Source organism: Simochromis diagramma, unplaced genomic scaffold (assembly GCF_900408965.1).
Source record: "Simochromis diagramma unplaced genomic scaffold, fSimDia1.1 OVJJ01000466.1, whole genome shotgun sequence".
Classification (NCBI taxonomy): domain Eukaryota; kingdom Metazoa; phylum Chordata; class Actinopteri; order Cichliformes; family Cichlidae; genus Simochromis; species Simochromis diagramma.
This window is the reverse complement of record NW_024387287.1, coordinates 778,455-792,375: the sequence shown is the minus strand read 5'-3', so window position 1 is coordinate 792,375 and position 13,921 is coordinate 778,455. Positions and strand designations below refer to the sequence as shown.

The window sequence follows — 13,921 nt, the reverse complement described above, 5'->3', positions numbered from 1 at the left end:
TGCTGTTTGGATGAAAGCAGAATGTAAAATATATTAGCCTAACATCAGCCTTATTTATCTTGTTTTAGATATTGTCTAATAGCTTCACTGCATGAAACTTCATTGTGTTTCGTCTGATACATTATATAATTTTATATGAATCATATAATATTCTGCTGTACAGTAACAAGTAACTATATCTTACAAAAAGAAGAAAAGAAGTGCTTCATAACTGATGGCTAATCCTGGGCAGGTAGAAGTACAACGCACAGAAACAGTAAGACTGGCTAAATATGTGGGGTCAGTCAGTCGGGATTAAATACCAGCCCCTCGGTCAACGAACATCTAAAAGTTGGAACTGAATAGTTTTTTATTGACCACTCAAAGGGTTACAACCAAATATAAACAATAAAAAATGTGCAGTTTATTTTCACTCATTTGAGTAAACATTATTTATGTGATATTTGTGTGATGAAACCAACTGAATGTTTACATTTACATTGTGTTGAAATCTTCAATTATAAAATAAAACACCCATGAGTTATGACAAAAAGTATTCCTTTGTGGTCAAGTATTTCTTACCGAAGAGGAAATAAAGTATGTTTTACCTACTTATTACTTAACACAGGTGTTGCTTGACTGTCGTTAGAACCTCATTTCAAGTTGTTGCCAGTCAAGGGCAGGATCTATTAGTGAAACAAACCTAATTAGTAGTGAAGCTTGTCAGGTGGGCATGTATACACTCGTAGAGTATTAGATGCTTCCTTTAGTTACTACTTCTCAATTTTTTGACCCATTCCTCATGACTATTGTTCCAATATAGACACATTTTACCAGCACAACCAGTCCAAACTATGTTGGGGCCTTTTTAAATTGTATGACTGTTTTCATCAGTTAGACACAAATACCTCAAATAATAAGAGTGAGTATCTGCTCAAACACTGGATCAACCTTCTGTTGTCATTAACTGGCTGATTTGCAACAGTCAAAATTAAAGTCCACACAATAATTATCTGTTCTTAATGCCCCTAATAGCATTCACAGAAAACTGGTTTAAATTCCTCGATGCATGAGCAACAAAAATCTATCGGAAAAACAAGAAACCCAAAATTGCCATAGCAACACTACAAGATAATAAATGACACGATAGATTAGAAGCAGTACAAATTTGCATTATTATGTCACAGTCAACTAAAATATTTAATCAAATGGATACAAAAGAAAACATACAATGACTCACAGATAGATGTAGAACTTAAGAAGTTAGAAATTAGAAGTTGGTGACATCCTGGTGGAAAGCAAACAAAATCATTAAATCGTCACCATCACCATATATTATTGTATTATTGTCTAAAGTCCATCATTCAAGCTTGGGTCCTCTACCAGAGCCCTGGGAGTTTTAGGGTGCTGCACAGCATCTTAGCTGTTTCCAGGATTGCACTCTTCTGGACAGAGATCTCCGATGTTGTTCCTGGGATCTGCTGGAGCCACTCGCCTAGCTTGGGAGTCACTGCACCAAGTACTCCGATTACCACTGGGACCACTGTTACGGTTAGAAAAACTGCTGGCCGTTTCAGCAGTTTTTCTAACCGTGGCCATGGCATTGTTGGTAAGTGTTTGTGGTCACCATTACTGAAAGCAGGCCTTTTGAATAAAAGGGTAGGAGTGCTACAATGTTACTGTAGATCAGGGGTCCCCAATCCCATACCACGAGGGCCGGTGTCCCTGCAGGTTTTAGATGTGTCTTTGATCCACCACAGCTGATTTAAATGGATAAATTACCTTCTCAACATGTCTTGAAGTTCTTCAGAGGCCTGGTAATGAACTAATCATGTGATTCAGGTGTGTTGACCCAGGGCGAGATCTAAAACCTGCAGGGACACCGGCCCTCGTGGTATGGGATTGGGGACCCCTGCTGTACAATATGCCGGCCACTTTGTTGTGGCGTTTCATTCTCTATAGATCTTGTGCTGAAAGCTTGTTTCTGTACTGCCACAATTAGTGCCTTGTTCAGCCACTCTTGGATTTCTGGATTTCAGCCACTTTCTCTCTCTGCTCGTGAAGGATGTTCTTTGCAGATAAGGGAATCTGCCAGTTGCCCTTGGTTAAGTCTAGCATCGTAAAAAAAAAACTAGCTCTGCCCAACTGGTCCAGGAGCTCGTCGATCAAACATCAAACCTCATTCAACTTCAACACAGAACCATATGGAACCCATGTTTCTTTAGTACAAGAACTATGGGGCTGTGCGACTCTTCCATGCACTGTTTGACTCTTCTATCATTCCCAGCTTGAGCAGTTCAAACAATTCCTTTTGCACAGTTTGTCTCTGGCGTTCAGGTAACCTCTGAACGTGCTGTCACATCAGGCCGCATTTCAAAATGTTGCTCCATGGCATTTGTAAAGCCGGGCAGGGGGGAGAACACATCTGCAAAAACTGCTATTGCAACACAGCAAAATCTGCTCTCTGGGCCTGTATGAGATGGTTATCACAATAGGGGGAGGCCAGAAAGCTGAAATTTGGCACCTCCAGCCACCAGAGAAGGGTCTGGAGAAGCTACAGGGTCACCAGAGAAGCTACAAGGAGAGACTAATACAAGCACTTTGTCTCCCAGTGAAAATTGCCAGAATCTAGCCGCTCTGTTGTACAGGCGCTCCTGGGCCTGGAGGAAATTTTCCTCAGCACCACTGTGGAAAAAACTCCTGGCACGACCCGGATGCTTGGGCAGTTTTTATTTGATTGATGTGCTCTTGAACTTTGCAGCGCTCTTCTTTTATCTTCGCTGTCAGTTTCTGTCACGCCAGCTCCTGTGTTTGGATGAAAATGCTCCTCTCTGGCCCCAGCCGCTACTGGAATAGGTAATGCATGATTAAATGATGCTCATCAGTTGTGAAGATCAGCCTCCCCTGCTTCCACACCCTAAACCCGCTGCTCCACCCCACCACAGCTGGATTCTCATTCTTATTTGGATTCAGGGCTGAACTTGCTCTCATCTGCGAGGATATTTGGGGCACCAGTGGCAGACCTGCTAGTTGTAGTGTTCTCTAGGTCCGTTCACGACAGTTTTGTTTGAAAATGCAGTAGTAGCTTACTGGTGATCTGGCTCTGGCAGTGCTTTTCCTGCTCCACCTTGCCCCAAACCCAGATAGTGTGATGACCCTTTAATTTTTTTAGAGGAGTTTATTCTGAAGTTAATTTGTTTACAAGAAAGTGAAATTTGTTGTTGTTGTTGTTGTTCATTAACTTATTGTTTTTTTTGTTTGTGTTCATTCAGTTACTGAGGATTCTGTGACTTGGTGGTCCAAATGAGACTGCTACAATAATAAATACGATTTTATTTATTTAGACCTACCAAAATCCCAGCAGTGAGTTTAGCAGTTACTACTTGTCAGTCATGAAATATAAAAGATTTCCTGTATCTGTCTGTATGAAAGCAGAGCTGAATCCGTCTTTTAGAGACAGTACTTCACCTAAATTCATAATCATTTAATTCACTGCTATATTTGATTAAAGTTATCACAAGACTTGTGATATGACTTGTGAGTGATATGTGTAGTGTTTTGTTTTTCCTTTGCTTCTCACAGCAGGTCAGTGATGACCGACAATTAAAAATGTTGTAATCATGCAAAGGTGACAGACTTTAAAATACACTTTCAAGAAAAGAACATTAGGCAATGTAAACAGCCCATTAGCAGAGTGGACACCCCCCCCCCCCCCCCCATTTTTATTCCTTCCACTAAAAGATGATTTCTCAGAGCAATTATTACGAGGTGACCGTACAACTATTACATCTGTGTCTTCATTTAGTAACACTATCATGTTGTCACATTAGTTTACTACTTCCTGTAACTCAGTGACAACAGTGTCCCGTGTGAGGTGGGGAGGCTCTGGAGAATGTTTCTCAAGCAAAGTAGCATATGTAAGCGGCTATGTCATAAGAATACTAGCATACAACGCTTTAAAAGGAGCATTTTCCGACAGCTCGTGTTATCAGAATTAGGTGTCAGGCATGCCGGTCCAATTCCTGGCATACCTATGTGTGTTAACCTTAAGTATAAAAGAGAGTGCTGCTGTTGGCTCCGGCATCCAAACACCTACAAGTCAAAGAAGAAAAAGAGAATTTATCCATTCATCCAACTACTAACACGAGCTGCAGCAACCCACAGAGCAACATGCGTCTGTCTTCTATATCGCTCTGTAGCCTCCTTCTCATTTTAAAGCTGCAGCTGACTAGTACATATCCCATCAGCACTGGCTTGACTGACACTGACATGGACATCTTGAAGGTAAGTCTCTAAAGTCACTAAAGTTTTTCTTGAAAAAGTTGAGTCTTTCTGGGAGTTTCAGGCAATCTGTAGCAGCAATCAGAACAAGGAACTCAATTTTATTCACGTAAAATGTTGAACAACATCCTGCATTTCCTTCCATAGCTGTTCCCAATATTTAGCCTTGATCTCTCTTGTGATAAAAGCATAAAGTCTGATCATTTTTATCTGTCACCTGTGCTCCAACATTGCTTCTAACAATCTCAATAAACTGAGACATAAACTGTTGACAAATACATAGGAGTGCCTCTGTCTATCCTCATGCCATAGTTAAATTGCCATGTTTATTATTCAAGACACAGTACAACTTTCATCTGTGCGGATCTTTAAAGGTGCTCCTAAGCAGACTGGAAGAGTCTGTTTCAGACCAAACGGCAGTAGACCAAAATGCCCCTGGACAGAGAGATCTTCTAGACAGCCTTAGCAGAGAGGACGCAGGAGATGGACATCAGCCAGACACCGGACTAGATGAAGCTGAAATCCGGGAGTTTCTTTCAGCCAAGAACCTCAAGAGTGTCCGCAATGATTCATCTAGGAAATCCTCTGGTTGTTTTGGGCGACGGATGGACAGAATAGGCTCCATGAGCTCTCTGGGGTGCAACACTGTGGGAAGATACAGTAAGTTACAGTAACTACACTACAACACGGTTAGAGTATAATGTACCACAGATTTAACTCTTACTCTCTTACTCTTCTTTTGCAGATCCAAAGCAAAGATGAAGTCTTACCATCTAAATTCCAAAACTGCAACGTCTCTACCCAAAGATACTTTTATTTAAAGGCTATTTATTTACTAATATTTATTAAATACTGTTGCTCAGCAGAATATATGTGTACTGTTGAATGTTTTAATAAATGTTTACAACTGCACGTCATTGGCCCTCATCACTGACCATGAGACACAGCCAACATATTTCAAAAAGGCACAAATGTACGGGAGACTTTTTCTTTGAACTGTCAAATATAAAAACACACAGTGAAACATGCAGTGTTGTCTTAATGAAGAAGCTCTTGTCATTCTGAGTAACTAACAGCAGCAGGGAGCTCTATGCAGGACGTTTATATACAGAATTCATTTGATAACAGATTTATTTTTCTGTCTTCATAAAAAAAGAGTAATGATCTGACACAGATCATTACTCAACAACATTGATTAATATGCTGAACTGTTTATTGGTGATAATGATTTTCCATTCCCATTTATTTCACTGCCAGTGCGTTACTGCTGATCAGCTGAGTAGTTTAGTGTGTACATGCTTAGCTTGGCACCTGATTGCGTCTTTGAGGTTGATTAAACACTTTCTAACAAGGAAGTGATGTACAGTGAATTACAGTACAGCTTAGCACTCCACTGATTAAAGCTACAATTACATCATCATCAGTGAATTTGAATTTGCTGACTTTTTTAGAAGGTTCAAACCACCTTTCATGGCCACATGGTTTAGATGGCTGTTTGACTGATTGATATATTGATTGTTTCCACTAGATGTATAACAATTCACACTGACTCCACCACACTTTACAAGTCCCCAGCTTGTTAAATAAATTCCCCTTTTAGAGATAATAAAGGGGGAAGAAAAATCACATGTGATTTCTTGTTACAGGCACCGAACAGGGTATTAACCCTATAATGTCCTTTGTATCATATTTAATATGAGTTTCTGAGACCTCTATCTCATCAACATGATCAATACTTGCCATAATTTCAAAATCTTATGGACAAAACTCATTTTTTGTCTAAAATTAACATTGTTGTTAACAAAAAGTTGCCAAAACATCCAATGTATCAAATACGATACAAAAAATATATAATAAATATATAATAAACATATATCATGCACAACATTATGTAGGGAAAAAAAAGATTTGTGGATTTTGTTATAAGGGTTAATAAACATCTCAGTTCCAAAAAAATCAGAATTTTATGGATATTTTTTGATGGGTTGGGTCTGACAACCCATCTTAAAAATCTCTTCGTCTAGAAGTATACTAGGCACGTGCACGACTAGACGACTAATCATTGCTATTGTAACGAGTGGGCACCAGAGGTACTATTTGTTTAATCTAATTGCTTTCATTTTAATGGATGCCCAATGGCAGCAACTTGTTGTGTCCCAAATGTTAGGCAGCCATGTTTGGTTGGGCATGTGCTACCAGGAGGAGGCCAGATTTCTCCAAGACATGCTGGAGAAATCTGTCGGCTGGCCTGGGAATGCCTTGATGTTTCTCTGGATAAGCTGGAGGAGCTGGTTGGTGACAGCGAGGTCTCGGCTTCCCTGCTTAGACTGTTGCCCCTACAGCCCAACTTCACAGAAGCAGAAGAAAATGGCGGGGTGGTTTATCGATTTATCATTTTAGATTTAAGGTTTTATTGAAGTAGTTGTCATGAACCATGTGCATCATTCAAGAGTCTGGGGATCTGAGGAAAAGTTGTGTTTTTTAGTTATAGTAAGAGTATGCAATAGTTTTCTTGTCATATTCAGCATTATTTTATTTTAAGTCTGGTTCTTTATTGTCTGTTTGAAGTAGAATGTGCGAGTAGAATGTGCAACAAAAGGTATAAAACACTCATACCGTCTATAGATTACAGAACTTTAACTAAACCATTGTCAAGAGTAAGTATCCACAGCCTTTAATCAACTCTGTCTTCTGATCTTTGCAACATTATTTACTAAACTGGGTTTTAAAAAATTAATTATTTGGTTAGAATCCAAGATGGAGATGAATGGAAAATTGTTTTAAAACTCCACTGGGACATTTCAAACACCTCGTATGCTGTTTGGGTTAACCGATCCCTACAGTGTCTCAGACCCTCAGAAAAGATGTCCTAAGAGACTTCTTTAGCATCTTCATCTTTGTGTTTAGATTGGGATTTTCCTCTACTTTTTTCTAAATCCTGTTCGAGGGTGACAGGTGAAGCCTGGCCCCACCTCAGGTCCAGCTGGACCACAGACTACAATTTCTCTCCTACCTGCAGACTGCTAAAAGTTTGAACTCCAATCTTACACAATGGTTCTTGTTTTTAGAAGATTCAATTTGTCCACCATGTACCGCTTGTACCGGTGATTGAAGACTTTTACCTTACAGCATCTCGAGGCAACTTTTGTTGTATTTGGAACTCTTTTTTTTTTTTAAGAACTGAAATTACCACCATGGCATTCCTTCCCAGCTTCCACTGGGACCACATCACTAGGTTTGCCTGCTACCATTGGGTAAGTAGAACTACTTCTTTCCTGAAACAACATTTTTGTTGTCCTTCATTAGTGTTAAAGAGTACGTTCCTGCCTCCCCCACATGTCTCCTTCACCCACTAACAATTCCAAATAGGTTCTTGTCATACATCTTTTTGGATTTTATCACTGATTTTCTCCTCTCAGATGGAAAGACAGTTATATTAACCACTGTGTACAGGTTCTCTGAGGCAGCTCACTGTGTGGCCCTGAAGAAGCTCCCTCAGCTTCCAATTTCAATTAAATTTAATTCAATTTTATATAGCACCAAATCATAACAACAGTTGACTCAGGGCACTTTAAATTGTAAGATAAAGACTGCATTGTGGAGGTAAGCATGGACGACACAGAGCTCTTAATTCTCACTCCTTCTTTATTCCTCTCCAACATCAACTGAACACATCGCGCCACAAAACACAGCAACACACACTTCCTCAACACTGGGTGTGAGTGGAGCCCTCTAGTGGTCCACCACAGTATAATAATACAAGAGCAAGTGCTTTGGATTCTACCGTCAGACAAATGGACAGATCGAAAGATGAAAGCAGGAAGTAGCAGCAGCCTGTGGTTGAATTATCCATAACAATCCATAACTTTGAGTTGTCTTGTGAATATGCCCATAACTCACTCAGTGCTAAAAGCAATCACTGTTTAAAGTTTCAACTGGTTCTCAGCCACCCCATTCCCATCCCATGAAGAGGAACTGGATGTGCTCCCAGTTCAGTCCCATCTAAAGCACAGCTGCTGCAACTGGAACCAAATGAAGGTCGCCCAGCTTTGAACTGCTGACTGCAGTCACTGCTTTAATTTTCATTGTTTGGAGTTCTCATAAAGCCAAAGCATCAAGCCATGACATTACGCTCTTTCAGGCTCTCCTGGCTCTGTTTTCATGAGAGAGCACGCAAAAGCTGGGTGCTCAGGATCCACATCCATTCACCACAGCCACAGTCATTTGGTTAGCCTGTTCCTCAAATGATGGAAAGGAGTCCAAACTGTATTGGTCTGAAGTGGATTCAAACAGCAACAACAATGATTAATTCTGGGTAATTTAAATGCATTCCAACAGCTAGCAGTTCAACCATCAGGCCACAGAGACACCTCCTGCAGCAGCATGTCCAGGATCACATTACTTTTCAATCACACCCAGTGCACTCCCTTTATATTCCTTCTTACCACTCAGATTAATGTCCTTGTCAGCCCACAGCCTGAAGGCAGCTAAAGTCACACATCTGTAATGCTGCAAAGCCACATAAATCTCATATTTTATTGCCCAAATACTTTACATTCCCTATAAGTCTCCGGCTCTAGCTATGAAAGCCATCATAGGTCCTACAAAGTCCTCTGGGAGCTTGGTCAGCTGTGGAGGATTGTCCCATGCCAAGAGTGTAAAGAAAAAGAAAAAGCAAATAAAAAAAAAAGTTTTTGTATGTTTTAAACATGAGGTCTGAGCATGACAATGGTATTAGTCTTCTCAGCAAAATGAAACGAATGATTCTCTAAATATTATTTATTTATTTCAGTTCTGTTTAGTTTTGAGTGACCTTGTGATTTTTTTAAATTGCTTTTTAATTTTCTCCAAATAGGAATTTAAAATGACTCCTTAGAATTCAGATCAGCAGGATTATTAGGGGTCTGTGTGAAGCACATCCCTTATTAAATGTGCCATTTATGTGCCTTCTGAATGAGGGAACAAGGCAAAGCTCCACCCATGAAATGCAATCTCTTATCATAGTGCATCAAAGTCTGCACTTCCAAAATGTGCGACTGCAAAGACGAGGAGACCCTAGAAACTAATAAAGACCTCAGGCTCTGATTTGTCTGATTAATACTGTGGAGTTACAGTAAAATGAGAACATGGTGTTTGTGTAACTCTTAACTTTGAAACTCACCGAATACACATTAAAACTCAAATATTTATTTTGTAAATATTTCTTTAAATATGTGAAAATTACTTGTTTGTTATAAAACATGTAAATTTATAATTGTTTCTTGAAAGTTGAGTCCATGTAATTCTTGTCTACTTTCTATTAAAGGCCACCTATTATTGAAACATACTCACAGTATATGCTTCTTCTTTTCTATAATACCGCCTGTTCATGCCTGTTCATAATACAGCCTATAATTTAAGATTATAGGCTGTATTATTCCTACCTTACAAACTCATGGCAGGAAGAAATGCCTTCAGTTATGGTAATAAATCATATTCACGATACTGTTTATATTCCTTTGACTATAACATTGTTTCCTTCCTGTCCTAATCTAAACCATGGAACCACGAGCAGCAGTTTTAACCTACTATGGTACGTTTCATTCTTAGGAGTGTAGACAGTGTTAAGTATTTGCATAGTGAAACTGCATTCTTCCCAATACACAGCTCAGAGATCCAAGATGGCTCCTTAGGTCATGCCACTGCTGACTGGAAAGCATGATGATACACAGACACATATACTGTATACATAGACACATGCACAAACACAAACACACACACACACACACACACACACACACACACACACACACACACACACACACACACACACACACACACACACACACACACACACACGTCACTTACCACCAAGCGCCACTTAAAGAGACATCTGACCAGCGGCCTTATCATTTAGAGGTGTCAGAATGCACTTGGGGCCGTCTACAAAATGATGGCACTGCCTGTCTGGCGCATGGTAAGTGTATGTAGATGGTTGTGTATGTGAGCCAGTCTGTATATAAAAGCTTGCAGTGCATGCTATAGTATCAGTATTAGCAGAAGAAACATAACATGAGAACTGAGGTTCTGTGGGGTGTATTGGCCCTGCTGTGTCAGCAAACACTGGTTAGCAGCCACATACTGGGGAGGCCCTCATCTGCTAATGACCTGGCTCAGCTCAAGGTAAGAAACCATGTCACACCTGTAATCAACACACCATTTGTGAAAACATTACACTGTGAAGGGTCAGGTACTTTGATATTCAAACAGAGAGAAGGTCAAAGATGAGAAAATAGTTGCATGAATAACATATTTCCTGTTATTACAACATTTAAAAATCATTCAAAGGCAGTTTCACTGGTATCAGTGTCTTCAATTATAGAATGCTTGTAGGAATGCTACAAGCATTTTATAATTGCACAAATGCATCCAGTCCAGTATAACTGATTTATGTTTTACTTGACAAAGTAAAGAGTTTTTTTCAAATATAGTTTAAATCAGATCACGTGTTGACATGCTTTTCTATGGATTTGTGAGTATTGAGAGGGCATAACAAGATAAAATGTTGACTGTTGTGATGACACCAAGAGGACACAACAACAGATCAGGCGATTACAAACAAAGCAACACAATGTCGAAAAGTAGTTATCATTAGAGTGTGACCTCACATTGATCTGATCTCAAAGATATACCAGCTTTACTTTGTTCTCCTGATTTTCACTTGTAATTTTAACTTCATCAAAACCTTCATCTTCATTCTTCCTTCATCTTATAATTAGCTGAGGTGAACTAGAAATTAGAGCTCTCTGCTTCCAGAATAACAAGCTGTGGTTTAGCTGTGGCTGAAGTAGACAGTTATTAAGGAGTTTGCTGTGACTCTGACACAGCACTGACAAGACATGAACAAAACCTTCACCTTTATTCCTGATATGCTGTTAATATTTGCATACCTATTAAATTAGACAATAAAAACATCCACCATGGTTTTGAAAGTATGCAGCCTTTGGTTCATAGTGTGAACGTCACAATATCTGTGCACTGATGATAACTGTGATATTTAAAATTTAAACATCGTGAATGATGGGTCCCTCTTGTTTGTTGTTGGCTGAGTGGGTGACTCCAGATGGGCTCTCAGACTCGGGACCCATCTGCTGACTCTAGTCCATGCTTTGCTACACCCTACCTGGGGTCCCAGGTAGGGTGTAGTAGGGGATGTAGATGATCAGCTGATGAACTGGGTCTTTCCTGGCTACCTTGGTGGCCCCACACAACTCGTCACTGCTGTGTGTTTTTCAATTTGATCGGCACCTGAGGCATTGAGTGTGACCATTGTTGACCAGCTGTCGGGTGCTCATGTCACAACTGTCAATCTTAAAAGCACTCTATTTTTCATACAGTCATACTCATCCTTTATATCTCAAAAACTCACTTGCACCATAAGGTCTGTATTTAAAAGCTTGCAGTGTACACTATAGTATCAGTATTAGCAGAAGAAACATAACATAGGAACTGAGATTCTGTGAGGCGTAATAATCCAGTGTGAGAGTCAGCTGGGTTAACTGTTGCTTCCTGTTTACCTAGCTGAGGCAGCTTTTATTCCTCCTTTTCTGACAGACAGACCCCCACTGTCAATAAATTCCTCACACAAGTTTATAGCTAAACCAACTGATTTGAGATGCTGGAGGTCAGGGTTCAGCAACTTCATCTCATTCTAAAAGTCCACTATTGTCCTTTAAACAAGGGTTGACAAACAATTCTCATCACCTGGGACCTTTCTTTTGGCTCACGCTGGGATGGCCGGCCTCTTGTGGGGTTGGTTACCCATTGGTTCTCTGGGGCCCTTGTCCTTTGGCAGTGGGGGCTCCATGTGGAGCCTCCCTCTTCCTTCACGTGGTTGCCATCGAGATGTGTGGCCTCAGGTCTTCACTATTCTTGGGGGTCCGTGGACAGCCTGGGTCTCATGGTCTAATGGACCTGACTCTGGCTCCCAGGGGTGTTGTTGCAGCCTGTCACCCTCATTATGTATATACACCCACACACACACGCACACACACACACACACACACACACACACACACACACACACACACACACACACACACACACACACACACACACACACACTTGCACGTCCCACCTGATTTATTAGATGCTTTATGATTTCTACAACAGTCTTTGCTGGAACGCTTTGAGGAGACATTGGATGAAGTGGTCCAGAAAGAAGACTTGGAAGCTTATTATGAAGACATGAACCAAGAGCCCAAAAGCAGCCAGGCCAGCCAAGGATGGGACCAAGAGGGGAACCAAGAACCTCTGATATCTGAAAAAGCCCAACCACTAACTGAGGGCAAGACTGTGAATCAGAGGAGCCGCCTCCAGGACCTGCTGATGGCCACCAGGAAACGCACCTCTGGCTGTTTTGGAGCCAGGATCGATCGAATAGGAAATGCCAGTGGCTTGGGATGCAATAGTGGAAGAGGTAGGACTGCAGTTGGAGAAGCAAAACACAAATTTGAATTAAATTTGTTAAATAAATACAGAGCATTAGAACATGTCAACCCTTAAAAATGTGCATGCAGTTGGATTTTGACTAAATGTGCAATCACATATTCTACAAGTTCTTAACTTGACAACGTGACAATTGTGTTGATGTGTTTTCTCACTTGTTATTCTTTCGGGCTGCTGCCTTTCGGGGTTGGCACAGCATTGAGCCTTCATCTGCCTCCATCACACCAACTTCCTCTGCACATGTCCAAACTATCTCAGCTTTGCCTTAAACATTGACCTTCTTCACACTATTCATTGTAAAAATGTTTTGGACAGTCCACTTTTGTTCGTACTATAAAGTATGCCAAGTAATAATTTGCAGAACACATTTATGTTGATTGACACTTAGTTTTATTTATTTTTTAAATGAAATATAAATACTTAAAGTTTAAGTAGAAGTTAGAAATAAATGCATTTGAAGGATGATGATGGTACCAGGATTGCAACATGACCAGTTAAATAACAGTACTGTCTTCTTTTTGTGCTTGTGTCATTGTCCTCCTAGGATAGTCCAGCCTTTTCCCAGGGGCGCATGACGAATTCTGCTGTTGGAACTGAAATTATATCAGAGAAATATAGAGTTTGGAAATGTATGGTTTTGTATTAGTTGCATTTCAACTTTGTGTATCTATTTTGCATGTTTCTGTGTCAGACATGAGAAACTGGCTGTTTTTCAAGTAGGTAATTAATTCGATAAGTCCATTGTAGATGAGCAACATAAACACTTTAATGGAAAAGAGTTAAACAACTACTGTAACTGCATGTGGGGGTCTAACAAAAATAAACATATTTTTTACTTACATGAAGGATTCTCTCTATTTTATAGACAGAATAAAAAGTAGAATTTAAATAATATTTGAGATTGCAGTGTGCACATTGAGGAGCGGAGTGACTGATGCTGCTATAAAAGAATACGGCTCTCACAACAACAAAGTGGTAAAGTCACAACAACAAAGTGGTAAAGTATGTGAAACATTTTACTGCATATATGACACACTGCAGGAGGACAGTGGTTGTCCACACTGAGGTTTTTAATAAAAAGGGAAATAGTTGTTCCGTGTTACTGTTGGCTTCCATCACCATGACATACTTAAGATTCGAACGAACTTTTTACAATTTTTCTGATAATTTGCTA

The 13,921-nt window shown here is 40.0% G+C and overlaps 2 protein-coding genes across 2 annotated transcripts; both read left to right on the top strand.

Annotated features, from left to right (window-relative positions):
- Positions 1–4,060: 4,060 nt before the first annotated feature.
- On the top strand, positions 4,061–5,395 carry nppb (natriuretic peptide B). Its single transcript, XM_040003790.1, has 3 exons — positions 4,061–4,263; positions 4,635–4,920; positions 5,006–5,395. The coding sequence occupies exons 1-3, from the start codon at positions 4,150–4,152 to the stop codon at positions 5,020–5,022; spliced, it is 417 nt and encodes a 138-aa protein (XP_039859724.1). The 5' UTR covers positions 4,061–4,149; the 3' UTR covers positions 5,023–5,395.
- Positions 5,396–10,248: 4,853 nt separating this feature from the next.
- nppa (natriuretic peptide A) lies at positions 10,249–13,586 on the top strand. The gene is made up of 3 exons (XM_040003667.1): positions 10,249–10,422; positions 12,412–12,718; positions 13,292–13,586. The coding sequence occupies exons 1-3, from the start codon at positions 10,312–10,314 to the stop codon at positions 13,294–13,296; spliced, it is 423 nt and encodes a 140-aa protein (XP_039859601.1). The 5' UTR covers positions 10,249–10,311; the 3' UTR covers positions 13,297–13,586.
- The last annotated feature ends 335 nt before the right edge of the window (positions 13,587–13,921 follow it).